At 49.9% G+C, this 19,995-nt stretch overlaps 1 protein-coding gene across 13 annotated transcripts in view; it reads left to right on the forward strand.

Moving 5' to 3' along the window:
* LOC147123222 (LIM and calponin homology domains-containing protein 1-like) overlaps positions 1 to 19,995 on the forward strand; it is a 637,194-nt gene that overhangs the window by 323,794 nt on the left and 293,405 nt on the right. For all 13 annotated transcript variants that reach the window (XM_085969296.1, XM_085969236.1, XM_085969219.1 and 10 more), the window contains exon 3: positions 15,028 to 15,097. In XM_085969296.1, the coding sequence (XP_085825422.1) occupies positions 15,028 to 15,097 (70 nt within the window). The remainder of the gene's footprint in view (positions 1 to 15,027; positions 15,098 to 19,995) is intronic.

The raw sequence follows: 19,995 nt of genomic DNA on the forward strand, positions 1-19,995 counted from the left end.
CTAGCACCAAGCTCATGGTCTACAGAGCAGTAATAATACCCGCCCTCCTGTATGCCTCAGAGACATGGACCATGTACAGCAGGCACCTCAAAGCACCGGAGAGGTACCACCAACGCTGCCTCCGCAAGATCCTGCAAATCCATTGGCAGGATAGGCACACCAATGTCAGTGTTCTCACACAGGCCAACATCCCCAGCATCGAAGCTTTGACCACGCTCGATCAGCGGTAAGTACGTAAATGTCTGATCACCCAAGTTGGACAGAAAACTGCTACACCGGAGTAGCAATTGCTTTGGGGTCAATACAGAAGGCAGAGAGGTAAAGATGGGTGTCACTTGCATACATGTCCAAATTGATGTTTGACATCTTGATGATATTGCTAAGGGGTAGCAGATAAATAATGAATAGGAAGGGACCAAGGATAGAGTTCTGGGGTACACTAGAGGTGACTGAACAAAACAATAAAAGGGATGTCTTTGTTAGAGGAAAATTGTTAGAGGAGACCATAGAGTCATAGAGTTATACAGCACAGAAAGAGGCCCTTCGGCCCATCGCGTCCGCGCCGGCCATCAAGCCCTGTCTAATCTAATCCCATTTTCCAGCATTTAGTCAATCGCCTTGTATGCTATGGCCTTTCAAGTGCTCATCCAAATGCTTCTTGAATGTTGTGAGGGCTCCTGCCTCTACCACCCTTTCAGGCAGTGAGTTCCAGATGCCAACCACCCTCTGGGTGAAAAAGTTTTTCCTCAAATCCCCTCTAAATCTCCTGCCCCTTACCTTGAATCTATGCCCCCTTGTTATTGACCCCTCTACTAAGGGGAAAAGTTCCTTCCTATCTACCCTATCTATGCCCCTCATAATTTTGTACACCTCAATCAGGTCCCCCCTCAGCCTTCTCTGCTCCAAGGAAAACAACCTCAGCCTGACCAGTCTTTCTTCATCGCTGAAGCGCTCCAGCCCAGGTAACATCCTGGTGAATCTTCTCTGCACCCTCTCCAAAGCAATCACATCCTTCCTATAGTGTGGTGACCAGAATTGCACACAGTACTCCAACTGCGGCCTTACCAGCGTTTTGTACAGCTCCATCATAACCTCCCTGCTCTTATATTATATGCCTCGGCTAATGAAGGCAAGTATCCCATATGCCTTTTTAACCACCTTATCCACCTGTTCTGCTGCCTTCAGGGATCTATGTACATGCACACCAAGGTCCCTCTGATCCTCTGTCTTTCCTAGGGTCTTACCATTCATTGTGTATTCCCTTGCCTTGTTAGTCCGTCCAAAATGCATCACCTCACACTTTTCAGGGTTAAATTCCATTTGCCACTGTTCCGCCTATCTGACCAACCCATCGACATCGTCCTGTAGCCTGAGGCTTCCCTCCTCGCTATTTACCACCCCACCAATTTTTGTGTCATCTGCGAACTTACTGATCATACCTTTTACATTCACATCCAAATCATTAATGTAGACCACAAACAGCAAGGGACCCAGCACCGATCCCTGCGGTACCCCACTGGACACAGGCTTCCAGTCACAAAAACAACCTTCCACCATCACCCTCTGCCTTCTGCCACTAAGCCAGTTTTGGATCCAATGTGCCAAGGCACCCTGGATCCCATGGGCTCTTACCTTCCTGACCAGTCTCCTATGTGGGACTTTATCAAAAGCCTTACTGAAATCCATGTAAACCACATCCGCTGCACTACCCTCATCCACACACCTATTCACCCCCTCGAAAAATTCAACCAAATTGGTCGGACATGATCTTCCCTTGACAAAGCCATGCTGGCTATCCCTAATTAATCCTTGCCTCTCCAAGTGGAGACTAATTCTGTCCCTCAGAATTTTTTCCAATAATTTCCCTACCACTGATGTTAGGCTCACTGGCCTGCAATTCCCTGGTTTATCCCTACTACCCTTCTTGAATAATGGCACTACGTTAGCTGTTCTCCAGTCCACTGGCACATCCCCTGTGGCCAGAGAGGTTCTGAAAATTTGTGTCAGAGCCCCTGCAATCTCCTCCTTTGCCTCACATAGTAGCCTGGGATACATCTCGTCCAGGCCTGGGGATTTATCCACTTTTAAGCCTGCTAAAACCGCTAGTACCTCCTCCCTCTCGATGCTAATATGTTCAAGTATATCACAGTCCCCCTGCCCGATTTCTATATCCACATCGTCCTTCTCCATAGTGAACACAGATGCAAAAAATACATTTAAAACCCCACCTACATCCTCTGGCTCTACACACAACTTGCCACTTTGGTCCCTAATGGGCCCTACTCTTTCCCCAGTTATCCTCTTGCCCTTAATATACTTATAAAACACCTTAGGATTTTCCTTTATTTTGCTCGCCAGTGTTATTTCATGGCCCCTCCTCGCTCTCCTAATTTCTTTTTTAAGTATCCCCCTGCACTTTTTATACTCCTCTAGGGCTTCCTCTCTTTAGTCCTTTGTATCTGCCAAAAGCCCTCCTTTTTTCCTAATCCATTCTCATATATCCCTTGACATCCAAGGTTCCCTGGGCTTGTTGGTCCCACCCTTGACCTTTACGGGAACATGTTGCCATTGTACTCTCTCAATTTCCTTTCTGAAAGACTCCCATTGCTCCGTTGTGGATTTTCCTTCAAGTAGCTGATCCCAGTCCACATTGGCCAGATCCTGCCTTATCATATTAAAATCGGCCTTCCCCTAATTTAGAATCTTTATTTCCGGTCCATCCGTGTCCTTTTCCATGACTACGTTAAATCTCACAGAATTTTGGTCACTGTCACCAAAGTGCTCACCTACTAACACTTCCACCACTTGCCCGGCCACATTCCCTAGAATTAGGTCCAGTACCGCCCCCTCTCTTGCAGGACTTTCTACATGCTGGCTCAAAAAGCTCTCCTGGATGCACTTTAAGAACTCTGCACCCTCTAAGCCTTTTACACTCTGAGTATCCCAGTTAATATTGGGGAAGTTGAAATCCCCCACTATTATTACCCTATTATTTGCACACTTCTCTGAGATTTGCCTTCATACCTGTTCCTCTATCTCCCCCTGACTGTTTGGGGGCCTATAGTACACTCCCAGCAAAGTGCTTGCCCCCTTTTTGTTTTTAAGTTCTACCCATATGGCCTCATTAGAGGAACCTGTTCATATATCATCCCTCCTTACAACAGTAATTGACTCCTTAATTAATATTGCGACACCCCTTCCTCTTTTACCCCCCCCCCTCTGTCTCGCCTGAAGATTCTATACCCCGGAATATTGAGCTGCCAGTCTTGCCCCTCCCTCAACCATGTCTCCGTGATAGCAACAATATCATACTCCCATGTGTTCATCAACAACTTCAGTTCATCCACCTTATTCGCAAGACTCCTTGCATTAAAATAAATGCCATTCAGCCTTGCCCTACTCCCTTGTGCCGTTATATATTTGCTCTGCCTTCCAGTCTGACTTGTTCTTCCCTCTATATTTGGCTGTACATCACCCCCTATTATAGCTCCACTCTGTATCCCATCCCACTGCCAAGTTAGTTTAAACCCCCCCGAACAGTGCTAGCAAACCTCCCCGCAAGGATATTTGCCCCGTTCTGGTTCAGGTGCAACCTGTCCGACTTGTACAAGTCCCACCTTCCCCAGAAGCAGACCCAATGATCCAGGAAACTAAAGCCCTCCCTCCTGCACTAACTCTTTAGCCACGCATTCATCTGCTCTATCCTCCTATTCCTATACTCACTAGCACGTGGCACCGGGAGTAATCCAGAGATTACAACCTTTGAGGTCCTGCTCTTTAATCTGCTACCTAGCTCCCTAAATTCTTGCTGCAGGACCTCATCCCTCTTCCTACCCATGTCGTTGGTCCCAATGTGAACCACGACCTCTGGCTGTTCACCCTCCCCCTTCAGAATGCTCTGCAGCCGTTCAGTGACATCCTTGACCCTGGCACAAGGGAGGCAACAAACCATCCTGGAGTCACGTCTACAGCCACAGAAACGCCTATCTGTTCCCCTTACGATAGAATCCCCTACCACTATTGCTCTCCCACTCTTTATCCTCCCTTCCTGAGCAGCAGAAGCACCTGCTGTATATGTTTGTTGCAACACGAACAAGTGGGCCCGGCAGAGCAATGCCATAGAGATGGACTGCAGAGCAGGACAGAAAACCTAAAGGTATCAAAGACAGTGGAGAGGTTGAAGCAGATAAAGAGAGACAGTAAGCTACGATTGCAGTGACACAGGATGTCATTTGTGAGTTTGACCAGTGCAGTCTGGGTTTTGTGGTTGATATACCTTAAATGGCTACAGAGACTGGTAGTTATAACTCAAACAGTTGGCTTTTAATAGCTTAGAACTGGACAGAACAGAACACACATGTTAGCCTTCTGACCAGCTTCTCAGAAGTGAACTAGGAGGCGGAGCCAGGGGCGAAGTAACAGATCAGGACAATCAATGGCACAGCAGAGTGGTATACAGTACATCAGCATTCCTGGCCAACCAAGAAAACAGCAGGGTTACAATAGATTACAATAGGAAACTATACACAGGTAGAATAAGGTATATACTTATAAGACTTATTTCACCACATTCACCCCTCCTATAAGTTAAGTCTGACCGGGGGTTTTACAGTTCGTAGTGAGCGACGTAGCGTCGGCCGAAGAACCTCTTGGGGGACTTGCTCAGGTTCCTCCGCCGTCCCGGCGTCTGCTGGGTTTTCCAAAACGACGTTTTGTACGTCTTGTACCTCCCGGCATCCCACAGGCGGCGCATCACGGCGCTCCACACCCGCATTTTCGCTAGCAGCATCGCTCTCTCTCTCTTCTCCTGCCGGAGCCAGGTCCTTTATTGAAACAGTATCCTCACGTCCACCAGGGTATTGAATATATGCGTACTGAGGATTGGCGTGGAGGAGCTGTACTTCCTCCACTAGGGGATCAGTCTTATGACCTCTCACATGTTTTTGTAGCAGTACAGTGCCCGGGGACATCAACCACCCGGGTAGTGAAATACCTGAGGAAGATTTCCTGGGGAAACCGAACATCCTCTCATGAGGAGTAGCATTTGTTGCGGTGCACAGCAGAGACCTTATGGAATGCAGTACATCGGGAAGAACTTCCTGCCAGCGAGAGGTCGGTAGGCCTTTCGATTTTAAAGACAGAACGACTGCCTTCCACACTGTCGCATTCTCCCTCTCAACCTGCCCATTGCCCCGGGGGTTGTAGCTAGTGGTTCTACTAGTAGCAATCCCTTTTGATAGTAAGAACCGGCGTAACTCATCACTCATAAACGACGTCCCTCTGTCGCTATGGATATAGTTGGGCATACCGAACAGACAGAATAAGTTGCAGAGGCTTTTGATTACCGTAGCACTGGTCATGTCCGGGCAGGGAATGGCAAAGGGGAAACGAGAGTATTCGTCTATAACGTTGAGGAAATAGACATTACGATCAACCGATGGGAGAGGACCTTTGAAATCAAGGCTCAGGCGCTCGAATAGTCGAGTTGCCTTGATGAGGTGAGCTTGTTCGGGCCTGTAGAAGCGGGGTTTGCATTCCGCACAAACGCGGCAGGCTCTGGTCATTGTTCGGACCTCCTCAATGGAGTAGGGTAAGTTGCGAGACTTGATGAAGTGATTCAATCGGGTGATTCCTGAGTGGCAGAGTGCGTCGTGGAGACTTTGGAGCTTGTCAGTACTAAGGCTGGCACATACCCCTCGAGATAGGGCATCGGGTGGCTCGTTGAGTGCTCCTGGCCTGTACATAATATCATTGTCGTAAGTGGACAGTTCTATCCGCCATCTTAGGATCTTGTCATTTTTTATCTTGCCTCTCTGTTTCGTGTTAAACATGAAGGCCACAGACCGCTGGTCAGTGAGGAGTGTGAAACGTCTGCCGGCGAGATAATGTCTCCAATGTCTGACCGCCTCGATAATTGCTTGTGCTTCCTTCTCAACGGAAGAATGCCTGACTTCAGGACCCTGTAGTGTACGGGAAAAGAAGGCTACCGGTCTCCCGGCCTGGTTGAGGGTTGCAGCCAACGCGAAATCAGAAGCATCGCTCTCTACCTGGAAGGGTATCCTCTCATCTACAGCACATACCATGGCCTTTTCAATGTCCCATTTGATGTTGGTGAATGCCTCCTGCGCTTCTACTGATAGAGGGAAGGACGTCGATTTGATAAGGGCTCGGGCTTTGTCCGAATAGTTGGCCACCCACTGAGCATAATAAGAGAAGAATCCCAGACACTTTCTTAAGGCCTTAGGGTTATGTGGCAATGGTAGTTCTTTAAGCGGGCGTAATCGTTCAGGGTCTGGCCCGATTACCCCATTCTCTACCACACAGCCGAGAATACACAGACGAGTAGTGTTGAAAGTACATTTGTGCTCGTTATAGGTCAGGTTTAGCTTTTGGGCAGTCTCTAGAAATTTAGCGAGATTCCGGTCATGCTCCTGTTGGTCGCGTCCACAGATAGTAACATTGTCCAGGTATGGAAATGTTGCCTCCAACGCATTCTCATCTACCATACGGTCCATTTCCCGTTGGAAAACGGAAACTCCATTCGTGACCCCGAAGGGTACCCTAAGGAATTGGTACAGGCGCCCATTTGCTTCAAAAGCCGTATAAGGACGGTCATCTGCTTTTATGGGGAGCTGGTGATAGGCAGACTTTAAGTCAATAGTGGAAAACACACGATACTGGGCAATCTGGTTCACCATCTCGGAGATGCGAGGCAAGGGATAAGCGTCTAGTTGCGTATATATGTTGATGGTCTGGCTGTAGTCGACCACGAGCCGTTTCTTTTCGTTAGTTTTAACCACCACTACCTGAGCACGCCACGGGCTATTACTATTTTCGATGATACCCTCCCGCTGTAGCCTTCCGACTTCTTCTTTTGTAAATTTTTTATCTTCCGAACTGTACCGTCGACTTTTGGTCGCGATAGGTCTACAGTTTGGGGCGAGGTTCACAAACAGGGATGGCGGGCTTATCTTTAAAGTGGAGAGGCCGCAAACTGTGAGCGGGGGCTGGGATCCGCCATATGCAAGTGTGACGCTCTCGTGGTGGCACTGGAAGTCTAGGCCTAGAATTAGTTTCACGCAGAGCTGCGGCAACACAAGGGCCTAGAATTTCAGTATAGCCAGTTTTGGGGCGCTAACGTTAGCGCCCGCCCGAAGTTAGCGCCCGCCCCAAAGTTGCACCCCCTTGCCGGAAATTCAGTCGCTTCGCCCTAAGAGGTTGCTGGAGCGCTAAAAGAGGCATTCCACTACTATCTTTAGGCGCTAAGCCGGCGGTGCAGAGGGATAGCGCCGAGGCGGGGCGCAGCGCGGGTGCGGTCATTTTTTGATTGACAGCAGACCCCGTGGCGCCGACCAGCTCTTAAAGGGGGAAGGGACGATTTGGTCTGCTGCCACGCCCTGCACACTGCAGCTTTGCTAATAGGCCTCAACACTGCTGCTCAGCCCCAGGGAGTCATGGCAACGCCAGAGAAGCCCTGTGAGCGTGCCCTGCGCTTCTCAGAGCGTGATCTGGGAATAATGGTGACAGCTGTGGAGAAGAGGCGCAGGATCTTGTTCCCAGAGACTGGGAGGAATCCGACCCACCAAGAATACACCAGAGCCTGGAAGCAGATCGCCAACAGGGTGACGTTCACCGGCGATGCCCCCAGGACCTACACCCAATGTCGGAAAAAATACAACGACCTGACCAGGATTGTCAGGGTGAGTACCCTTTCCAGTCTCCTCCTCATTCTTGCATGTACACCTGGCATGATGGGCAAAGGGAGCTGAAAGGCCTAATGGCCAGCCCTCAGCCAGCAGCTTTGGGACAGTCATGAGCATCAATTGCCCATTCTGCACTCTACACCCTGGCCAAGCTATTCCACCATGGGAGGCAGTGCACAGTACATCAGGGCTACACTCTGGCCAAGCTATTCCACCATGGGAGGCAGTGCACAGTACATCAGGGCTACACTCTGGCCAAGCTATTCCACCATGGGAGGCAGTGCACAGTACATCAGGGCTACACTCTGGCCAAGCTATTCCACCATGGGAGGCAGTGCACAGTACATCAGGGCTACACTCTGGCCAAGCTATTCCTCCATGGGAGGCAGTGCACAGTACATCAGGGCTACACTCTGGCCAAGCTATTCCACCATGGGAGGCAGTGCACAGTACATCAGGGCTACACTCTGGCCAAGCTATTCCACCATGGGAGGCAGTGCACAGTACATCAGGGCTACACTCTGGCCAAGCTATTCCACCATGGGAGGCAGTGCACACTACATCAGGGCTACACTCCATACTTACAGCCCGTCCTTTCTCTTGCAGGCTAAAGTTGCCTATAATCGCCAGGCCCGTGCCAGGACCAGGGGAGGCCGCGCCAAGCTGCAGAAGCTCACTCCCCTGGAGGAGCGCGTGAGTGGGCTCATGGGAGCCCGGCTGATCGTGCCCACAGCGTGCCGAGTAGCCGACCCTCCACTGCCCGGCAATGGTAAGGACCTCGCCTTTTGGCCCTCTCGCGTCGCACTTGCGCATCCGAGCTACCTCCTTTGCCACTGTCCCACCAATGCGCTGAATGCCACCAGTCCTGACTCCCTCGCTGACGCCGTCTCCTCACTCTGAAGCTACTCTTATGCATTCCTGCTTTCAGCTGGTGACGACCAGGTCCCTGAAGCTGCCAGTGACAGCCCCTCCGAGCAGGAGGAGGAGGAGGAGGAGGAGGAGGAGGAGCAAGAGCAAGCCGGACCATCAGGGGAACACTCAGGTCCCGCAGGAGAGGACGAAATGATTGACACGTCCTCACTGGACGAGTGCCTGGACCAACTGTCGCAGGGGATTGCAGCTGCTGGGACCAGTGGCGTCCAGCCACCCAGGAGCCCTGCGCGTGGGCCGCGGCCTTCCCCCCAAAGGGGGGAAGGATCAGAGGGGAGTGCAGTTGATCGGGACACTCGCCGCCACCAACGTGGCAAGGTTCCCCTAGTTCGGTCCCCTGCTCCCCAGCGGGAGAGTCCCGACTCCAGTCCAGACACCTTCACCTCGGAGGAGGCGCGGAAGCTGGACAAGATGGCCGAGGATTCGGACCGGCGCCACACGGAGCTCATGCGCGTGGTGGGGCGCATGCCTGAGGCCATCGAGTCGCTGGCGACCAGTGTGCGCGAGTTCGGGGCATCAACTGCCGCGAGTGGCCGCATGCTCACTGATGCCGTCAAGTCCCTGGCAGGTGTGATGCGGGTGCACACCAGGACAACAGGGGCACTCACTGCTGCCACACGCGCTGTCTCAGGCAGGCATCGCCAGGGCACCCGCCGCGCTGCAGCATCCCAGCGAGCCGCCCCTCGGCTGATTGGTGCGGATCCTCCAGTGCGGGCCCGGCCGAGTGCCAGCGCGCCACAGCACCAGCCAGCGCATCCCAGACGCCAGCTTGCCCACATTGCGCCATCCGTCGCCGCCACTCCCCCACTGGGGCGTCAAGGGCAAGCGGCTGGAGCTGATGGTGGCCAGGCTCAGGTGCGCCACTCAGCAGCCGGCACCTCGAGGCCCAAAGGCCGTGTAGGCCGCCCCCCAAGGGCATCTGGCGGAAGGACATCTGAGCCTCAGGCGCCTTCCCCCAGCCTCGCAGCAGCCACTGGGCAGAGCTTGCGAAGGAGCAGCAGGCCGGGCAGGGGAGGCAAAAGGCTGGACAAGGTCTCGCCCTCGCGGGCCACTCAGTAGAGGGTGTGGCCAGCTTTCGTTTTATATGGCGGTGGCCATCTTTCTTTTGCCCATGGTTGTTTGGTTCGTGGGCTTATTTTTTGCGTTAAGGCCGAGGTTGAGGCCAGGTTTGTACAAATGTGGAGTTACTCCTCCCCAGTTTGTGGGAGTGAGTCGTTTGTTGGGCTTTTTGTGGGGCCCGTTGATTGTTTTTGGGGATTCATGTGGGAAGGGGTTTTCATTTTTGTGTAATAAATAATTATCTTTATTCATAGAGTCTCCATGGTTGTTCTTGTTAGTGTTTGTTGGCTTCGCCGGCTGAGGGCTTGCGGAGCGGCTGCATTCATCTTCCCTCATGGCCACAAGGCATTCCCTGACAGGGGGCTTAGAAGTAACGTGTAATAAGGTGGCGTCGTGCGGCCCTTGGCCCTGGTCGCTCCCTCCTGGGAACGTACTCCTGCTCCTCCTCCTCCTCCTCCTGCTCCTCCTGCTCCTCCTCCTGAGGTGCTGGTCCAACGTCAGGTGGCAGTGCCTGAGTCCTGCGGATAGCCAGGTTGTGTAGCATGCAGCAAACTACCACAAATTGGGAGACCCGGTCCGGCGAATACTGCAGAGATCCTCCGGAGCGATCAAGGCAGCGGAACCGCTGCTTGAGGACCCCAATAGTTTGCTTGATGATGTTGCGGGTGGTTTGATGGCTCTCGTTGTATGCCTCTTCAGCAGCGGTCCTGGGCGCGCAGAGCGGGGTCATGAGCCAGGTACACAAAGGATAGCCTTTGTCCCCGAGTAGCCATCCTCTTGGGGGAGGCTGTGCCTCGAACATGCCATGCATAGTACTCTGCCGCAGGATAAACGCATCGTGGCTGCTGCCTGGAAAGCTGGCATTGACAGCCATGATGCGCTGCTTGTGGTCACACACCAGCTGCACATTCAGAGAATGGTAGCCCTTCCTGTTGCGAAACTGCTCGCCATGCTCCAGAGGGGCCCGCAAAGCCACATGCGTACAGTCAATGGCGCCCTGCACCAAGGGGAAGTCCGCGAGTCTTGCAAATCCCAATGCGCGCTGATGCTGGCTCTCCAGGGCCATGGGGAAGGAGATGAATTGGCATCTCCTTCTGAACAGTGCTTTGGTCACCTGGCGGATGCAGCGATGCACGCCGTACTGGGAGATGTTAGCTATGTCCCCAGCAGCGGATTGGAAGGAGCCGGTGGCATAGAAGTTCAATGCCACCGTCACCTTCACTTCCACCGACAGAGACGTCCTGCACCTGAGCTTTGGACGCAGATCTCTGCGAAGCAGGTGGCAGAACTCTGCAACCACCTCCTTTCGGAATCGGAGCCTTCTAACACATCTTGCACCTGTCATGTTGAGGTAGGAGCGCTGCTGGCGGTATAGCCTGACTGGGTAAGGCCTACGTGGCCGACGCCTGTTGCCCCCTCTGCCTCTAGCCAGGGCTGCCCCTCTCACAATGCGTCTGCGAGCCCTACGGACATGGCGCTGCAGCTCCGCGTTGGCACCCCATGCAACCCCCATCAAATCCTGGCAAACAGTCAAATTTCCAAAAGGCCACTTGCGGCGCTCTGGCCTGAGTCCAAAAATACCTGAGCTGTTGCTGCTTGAAACCAGTTAGCTATCCTCCTTGTTGTGTGTCCAGAAATGCGTTGCACAAGAGTGTTTGCTGCAAAATGGCTGGCCTTTATACTGGAGGGTACGTCCCCTTTAATTTGCGCCCCCCGGGGCCCGCGCTGGCTGTGTTGCGTTCCCTTTTTCAAATGCTCCGGCCGCCAGCCGCACAATGGGGCGGTCCGACTGAAGTTTGGAATCGGGGCAGCCAAAGGGCATTGCACGAGGATGTGACGTCATTTTCTGCGCGCGCATCCGGGCGGGCGCTAAACTTTGCGCCGGCGCTAACGGCCAACTTAATTTGGGGCGAGGCGCAAACTGCGCTGCGCCCGGCCGCAACACGCATAGCGCCCGACATTCACTTTTCTTTAGGCGCTAACTGCTGGCGCAACCAACTGAATTTCTAGGCCAAGGAGTTTAAAATCTTTATACTCTGTGCCCTTAACAGTCAGTGTTACTTTACAGAAACCGATTACCTCCGAAGTGAGGGACTTAGATGCCATCGCGATTTTGCTCCGGGTAGGGTACACCTTTAGTGAGTACGGTTTGACGAGGCTAGGGTGAATAAAACTCTCAGTACTCCCGCAATCGATTAAACACTTCGTCGGGTGTCCGTTTACCTTAACGTCCATCATAGACTTTGATAGTGGATGCGGTCTGGACTGGTCAACCGTGACTGAGGCTATCGTAGCTCCGTAGGCGGCCGCTGAGACGGTATCAAATTCTGGGACCACGTGTAGGGCCGCGGAGACTGTATCAGGTACGGGATTCCCCTTACATACCTTGCTGAAATGTCCCCGTTTCTTGCACTTGAAACATGTGGCGTCTCTCGCAGGACATCGGTGTCTGGGGTGCTTGAGCTGGCCGCAGAAGTAGCATCTTGGTCCGCGGGACATCGCTGCAGTGGTGGGGCTGGGTGGAGACTCCCGTGGTGTAGGGCTGGTCCGAGGCCCAGGCGGAGAGGATGGCGCCTCCTCGCTCGGCGCGCACGAGGCTGAGAGGGCCGCATGGCCTGACGCATAGGTCTCGGAGTTCTTCTGCGCCACATCCAGCGATCGAGCTGTAGCCACGGCCGTCTTTAGATCCAGAGTGTCCCTTTCAAGCAACCTCTGCCTAATGTAATTCGATCGAAGGCCCCATATAAACGAATCGCGAACCGCTTCTTCCTGGTACAAAATGGCCGTCACGGCCTTGTAGTTGCAGTCCTTCGCCAGGGCCTTTAGATTCTGTAGAAAATCATCCAGCGATTCCTCCGGTAGTTGCCTGCGGGTAGCCAAGAGATGCCTGGCATACACCTCGTTAACAGGCTTCAGGTATTGGGCCTTGAGAGTCGCGAGTGCATCCTCATATGTAGAAGCATCCTCGATTAGCGACTTACTCGGTTAGTCAGTAGGCCCAGTTTGTTGGCCCCATCATCGAGCGATGCAATGAAATGTTCGAAACACCGGAGCCAATGTGCGAATTTCTTCGATGCGTCCGCCGAATGTGGATCACTGTCTAGACGCTCTGGCTTCAGGAGTCTGTCCATCCCTGGAAGTTCTAAGCTATTAAAATTGATATACCTTAAATGGCTACAGAGACTGGTAGTTATAACTCAAACAGTTGGCTTTTAATAGCTTAGAACTGGACAGAACAGAACACACATGTTAGCCTTCTGACCAGCTTCTCAGAAGTGAACTAGGAGGCGGAGCCAGGGGCGAAGTAACAGATCAGGACAATCAATGGCACAGCAGAGTGGTATACAGTACATCAGCATTCCTGGCCAACCAAGAAAACAGCAGGGTTACAATAGATTACAATAGGAAACTATACACAGGTAGAATAAGGTATATACTTATAAGACTTATTTCACCACAGTGGTTAATCATGGATTCCCACTCCTTTATGTCATATGCTTATTAACAATCAGTTGCAGTGAATGTTCCTTTGAGGGCAGTAAATTAAGAGGACACATTCCATCTTCATGTCCTCTCCTTTTACTTTTGATACATGAAGAATTTATAAGTGAAAAGTGCTTGGCCTGGAACCCATAAAACCAGAGAAAATGAGTGGAAAATGGTTGTGAACACTGGAACTAACAAACAAAGGTGGAAAAATATGTTTTAAATTAAGATTATAAAAACATAGTTTTGGTGTGCCAGGCAATGTGTTTCTGGCAGGTTTCATTTACATCATTTATCCTTTTCACTATAACAGAACAGAATTATGGATAAAGCTCTTTTTATAAAAATAGTTGTGTAGCTGTGTTATACTTAGATTCTGTGCCCTGTAAGACTGACAATACTAAGACAAGAAAGTATTTCTGATTAACAGAACCAGGTTGTAAACGGAACATTGGTGCAATGTGTTGTGTATTAATATGTTATTCTACAGCCTCAGGTTCAGGTTACAAAGCATTTTGAACCTCTAATGCTACTTTTATATGACAGTTTGGCCTCTTGGCTACTGATTTGATGCCAGAATCTCAGTGTGAAACTAACTAATGCACATGGGTCCTGAAATCTTGCACTGGTAGAAAGGCCACCTGGAAGAGATGAGGCACAATGGCTGCAGTATAAAAGCAGTTGGTGCAAGTCCCACCAAAAAGATAGGTTTAAAAAGTAAAGCATTACCACTTGTAATAGAGTGTACTGCTATTCAGACTTAGTGATAATGATAGAGCTGACTATCCCATTGCTCTTTCCGATCATTAAGAAATCTTTCAGGCAGCCTGAGGTCAGGAAGCAGTGTGCATGAGTTTGAGTCCACACGGACAGAGTTTTGCCTTCCCTCAGCATTCCACAGCAATGTGAAGAGCCAATATAAACTCATATCACTGCCAAAGCCTGAGTCGACAAAGCACCCCTTGGTGCACTGTAAAAGGTGTTTGAAACTCCATTAGATAGTAATGTTTGTTTGGCATCCAATAATAAACCAGTCTGGCATTGATGCAGCTGAGAAGGTAGAAATAAGATGAATTTAGTCCAATGAAAAAATATCTGAGAATGAGTTACCAGTCTATGATTCCTGTTTGCCATCACTGTTACAAATTGTAATTATTTGTAAAATGCTGTTTTCATGTAATCATCTCCATAAATTAACATAATATTAAGAATCAGCAGCCCAAATTTCCACTTGTAATTTGCTGTTATTTGTAAATTGATAATCAGATTAACTAACGATACAGAAACACAATGTTTACTTCATTTGAAAAACATTTTACTGTTGGGATAATTGGCTATAACGGTGCAGAAAGGGAAAAGCACCATCCTGTCTCAGTGCATTTATTGTCAGTTTTACCACAGGAAAAAATAGCTGTGTTTTTCTAGGTTCTGGATTCTTGCCTCTCTGGGGATAATAGTTTAAATGAATATTTTAAAAGTCTCTATTACAGTGCAATAAGATGAACTGTCAGCTGTATTTACGTGTGACATGCATGGATTTGGTGCAAGAAAATTGGGGGATGTTTAGTAGCGCTATGAAAAGGTGGTTAACCCAATTGGTGTGACATTAGTCTCCTGGCATAAGCATTGTAAGGAGGTCAGAATTCTTTAGAAATCGTCATCGGTTCAAATGATTCATTTCCAGCAGTGACTGATAATCCTTTGCCACCAGCACTTGAGCTTTTTGATGACCAGAGTATTTAACCCTGTGACTTCACGTAAGCCTGATTCGATTGGTTTCAGTTAAAGATTTTCCAGGCCGTATAAACTTTGGGGATTTTTATTGTTTCTTGTTGTTTTTTAATCACAGGTTATTAAATGCTATAAAGCCTGGGGCTGTGAAGAAGATAAATCGGCTGCCAACTCCCATTGCAGGACTGGTGAGTTTTAGGTTCTTCTTTTTATCTTTACTTGTATAGTTCCTTTCATCTTCAAACTTCACAAAACGTCTTGCATTATGAATTATCTTTTATTTGAAGAAAACTGATTCTTGTTGTTTAGGCAAATGCAGCAGCCACTCTGTGGCGGCAATGTCCCACAAACCGCCCGGAGATGAAAGACCAATCTGTTTTAGCGGTATTGGTTGAGGCAGGAATGCTGTCTAAGATTCCCTGCTGTCTTCAGAAGTGCCATGGAATCTGTAACATCCATCTGAGCCTCTGAGACAGACAGATGGGTTTTCAGTGCAAAGTATAATCCAAAGAATGGCACCTTTGACAATGTAGCATCCCCTCACTGCCACGCAGCACTAGCATAGATTGTGCACATGAATCCTGTGGGATTGAAACCCACCATCATTTGAACTAGACCAGGAGGAACATGAAGGTGAGTGTATAAATGCGTTTCCAATCAGTCTTATTCTTTTTTGATCCTAAATCTAACTCTGGCAGGAGACTGGTGGAAACCCTCAGGGAAATGGCAGAGACGTGGTGTAACCTGAGTCTGCCCAGTTTGCTTTGGGGATCCGGAAGTCTATCGCCAGAGTTATGATGAGAGCCTGGGAGAACCCCGACAGAAATACAGGGCAATGTTATTTCAGGAAGAAGGTGCTGTGGAAATGCCAATGGAATTCAGTTAAGATCATTGTGTTCAGATCCTGTATAAATCCGCTTTCACTCGCTAACTGTGACATGCTCAACAACCTCTCTGGTTCAGTGAGCACAACTCTGAGATGGCTCAGCCATCGTTAGTTTTCCAGTCAGAGAATTCCTATTATGAAAACGCTAGAAGGATAACAAGGTTTGTATGAACCAATGGTGTTTTGATTTGGTGGCTGAGACTCCCAGCCATTTTCGCATACCCTCTGTAGCTGGGTATTAAATGCAATAAAGTTATGTTGAAATCAAACTGCGTAGTATTAATAATGAGTGTGATAGCATTCTTTTATGAAATTCTTCTCTCTGCTCTCTTAATGAAGGCACCAGGATAAAGCATGATTTCCTGTTACATCTTGTATTGAAAACACACCCAGGCCCTGGAATTATTCCATGTGATACTAACTTACGCTTATGTCTGACATTTCTCTCTCCACTATTTCCGCAGAGGTATTAACACATTTAAAATTCATGTTAGTATTCCACAGCACAATTTGAAGGCCTAGATTTATTTTGACAATACTGACGTAATTGTCAGGTTGCGAAACATAGGGTTATATCTTAACTGCCAAAAACGGGTGGGTTGGTGTGTCAGAGGTTAAAATTCAAAAATCTGAAACAGGAATCCAACCCACCTCAAACCTGCCCACTTCCGGTTTTAATGAAGGCAGCACGACGGGCGGGCGATCAATCCGCTCATGGGAAGCGGGTTTGTCATTTAAATATTATAATGAGGCTGCCTGCCTTCATTTTAACAGTCATTCTATTTTAGCTCATGTCGACCGGGTTTCCCAGGCCTCGGGAAACCCAACATCTGAAAAGAGGTGAGAAGGGCTGAATCCATGAGGTTAAGTAGCTTTACAGCACTGCTTGTGGGCCAGGAGGAGCAGGAGTGCTTCTTCCAGGCTCAACAAGCTACCCAGTAAACCAACCCCCCCCCCCATTATCTGTCTGCTTCCCCCTCTGACCACCATCAGACCCCCCAACCACCATCTGCTTCCCCCGACCACCCCCCGCATTCGGGCCCTCCACCATGATCAGGACCCCCTGTAATCGGGACCCGACCACTAGACCTACCTGACCTCTTCGACTTTGGCCTTTTGAAGCAGGCTTCCCGCCCGAAAGGGGTCCAGCCTGTCAATCAGGCTGCCTGTGGGCGGGAACCTGACAGAAAAAAGTGAAACCCATTCTTCCAGGTATAAAATTATGAGGGGCCTAGATAGAGTGGATAGGAAGGATGTATTTCCCTTAATAGAGAGGTCAATAACCAGGGGACATAGATTTAAAGTAATTGGTAGAAGGATTAAAGGGGAGTTGAGGAGAACTTTTTTCACCCAGAACTGGAACTCACTGCTTGAAAGGGTGATAGATGCAGAAACCCTCATGGCATTTAAAAAGTACTTGGATATGCACTTGAAGTGCCGTAACCTACAAGGCTACAGACCAAGAGCTGGAAAGTGGGACTAGGCTGGATAGCTCTTTTTCGGCCAGCACAGACACGATGGGCCGAATGGCCTCCTTCTATGCTGTAAATTTCTATGATTCTATGATGATGGCCACTCCACAATGGGAAAGGAGATGAAGGCCTCTCCACAATAGCTGAGAGGGAATGGATAGTGAGAGAGAGTGAGAGAGTAAGAGAGAGAGAGTGAGAGAGACAGATTCAAGGTGATTGGCAAAAGAACCAAAGGCGACATGAGGAAAAACTATTTTACGCAGCGCGTGGTTAGGATCTGGAATGCACTACCTGAAAGCTTGGCGGAGGCAGACTCAATCATGGCTTTCAAAAGGGAATTGGCTAAGTACCAGAAGGAAACAAATTTGTAGGGCTACGGGGAAAGGGCGGGGAGTGGGACTAGCTGAAGTGCTCTTGCAGAGAGCCGGCATGGGCTTGATGGGCTGAATGGCCTCCTTCTGTGCTGTAACCATTCTATGATTCTATGATGGCCACTCCACAATGGGAAAGGGGATGAAGGCACTCCACAATGGGAAAGGGGATGAAGGCACTCCACAATGGGAAAGGGGATGAAGGCCACTCCACAATGGGAAAGGGGATGAAGGCCACTCCACAATGGGAAAGGGGATGAAGGCACTCCACAATGGGAAAGGGGATGAAGGCACTCCACAATGGGAAAGGGGATGAAGGCATTCCACAATGGGAAAGGGGATGAAGGCACTCCACAATGGGAAAGGGGATGAAGGCCACTCCACAATGGGAAAGGGGATGAAGGCCACTCCACAATGGGAAAGGGGATGAAGGCCACTCCACAATGGGAAAGGGGATGAAGGCCACTCCACAATGGGAAAGGGGATGAAGGCATTCCACAATGGGAAAGGGGATGAAGGCACTCCACAATGGGAAAGGGGATGAAGGCCACTCCACAATGGGAAAGGAGACGATGGCACTCCACAATGGGAAAGGGAATGAAGGCCACTCCACAATGGGAAAGGAGATGAAGGCCACTCCACAATGGGAAAGGAGATGAAGGCCACTCCACAATGGGAAAGGGGATGATAGAACTCCACAATGGGAAAGGAGATGATGGCACTCCACAATGGGAAAGGGGATGAAGGCCACTCCACAATGGGAAAGGGGATGAAGGCACTCCACAATGGGAAAGGGGATGAAGGCCACTGCACAATGGGAAAGGGGATGATGGCACTCTACAATGGGAAAGGGGATGATGGCACTCCACAATGGGAAAGGGGATGAAGGCACTGGAGATGGGGCAGGGCGGGACTTCTGCCAGCACCCTAACCCCGCTGTGATCCTGTGGTGTATGCGCCTTTAAGAGCCCCTGTGTACTGTAATGCCGGTAGTGGCCACTTGGGCTATATAAGCCTGTATAGTGTCTTGTACCTTTTAGTTCACCTCCAGACTTTGTTCAGTAAACACCTGTTAAACCAACTCCTGCATTCCGTGTCTCCATTAACACACGGATACAACAGTGGCGACGAATTGGAAACGGACTTACCTGCAATTCGGCAGCACCTCAAGGAGATCGATTCCTCAGACGAAAGTCGAAGAAAAAAAAAAGGAAAAAAAACCTGCGGTTTCACCAGCTAGCCGGGCTGGTGGCAGGTGTTGCAATAATCCTTCCTGGGCGGCGGGCTGGGGCTCGATCGGCTGGCTCTGCAGCGGGGCCGAGCAGCGAAGGCGGAGGCAAACAAAGACGGAGGGTGGAGCACTCAGGAGACGGCCAGCGCTGCAAAGCAGGTCGGCGTTCGGACCAAGCAGAGGGAGGGAAAAGTCCCAGAGAGTCCGACGGGAACGAATCTCCAACTATTAAAAATATCTGTATAAATAAAAACCATGGAGAACAGCGTTGTCAGCAGCGGCAGCGGCGGGAAAGCGCGGAAGGCGCCATTTTTTCTCGGCAGGGAAGAAAGGAAAGCGCAGGAGGCGCCATTTTTTTTTCAGGATGCCTAAGACTGGCAATATTACTGCTTTCGATAGTGATGTAGAGGATTGGACCACATATGTGGAAAGAGTGGAGGTATATTGCACAGCGAATGAAATAGAGGATGATAAAAAGGCATCGGTACTTCTAAATCTAATGGGCGCAAGGACATACGGGCTGTTACGAAACTTAATCACTCCAGCCAAACCGATGGACAAGAATTTTAAGGAGATTGTTGATACCCTACAGGAGCACTTAAACCCAACACCGCTGCTGATAGCGGAACGATTCAAATTCTTCAGGAGGAATCAGCACCAGAATGAAAGTAACGCTGATTACCTCACCGAATTAAGGAAGCTGTCAAAGCACTGCCAATTCGGGGCAGGACTGGCAGATTCTCTTCGAGACAAATTCATCTGCGGTCTCCTAAGTGAAGGAACACAGAAAAGGCTACTTTCTGAGAAAGATTTAACACTGGACAAGGCTTTCAGTGTAGCTGTATCATACGAAGCAGCAGCAAGAGGAGCTGCAGAGATACAGCAAAAGCCACAGGACTTCGGCACCCATGAAATGACACAGGGTTTCGAGAGATGTTATCGCTGCGGCAGATCCACCCATGACCAGAGGGACTGCTGGTTCAAGGACAAAGCATGCAGGCAATGCGGAAAGATGGGACGCATTGCACGTGTATGCCGATCTGGAAACAAAAAATCCACTGACAGAAAAAAAATCAATAAGGAAAAGTACAGAAAGGTACAAATGATGACGGACAGTGGCTCCGAA

The sequence above is a fragment of the Somniosus microcephalus genome, chromosome 2 (assembly GCF_052327205.1).
Source record: "Somniosus microcephalus isolate GS21.2 chromosome 2, FLI_Smic_1.0, whole genome shotgun sequence".
Classification (NCBI taxonomy): Eukaryota; Metazoa; Chordata; class Chondrichthyes; order Squaliformes; family Somniosidae; genus Somniosus; species Somniosus microcephalus.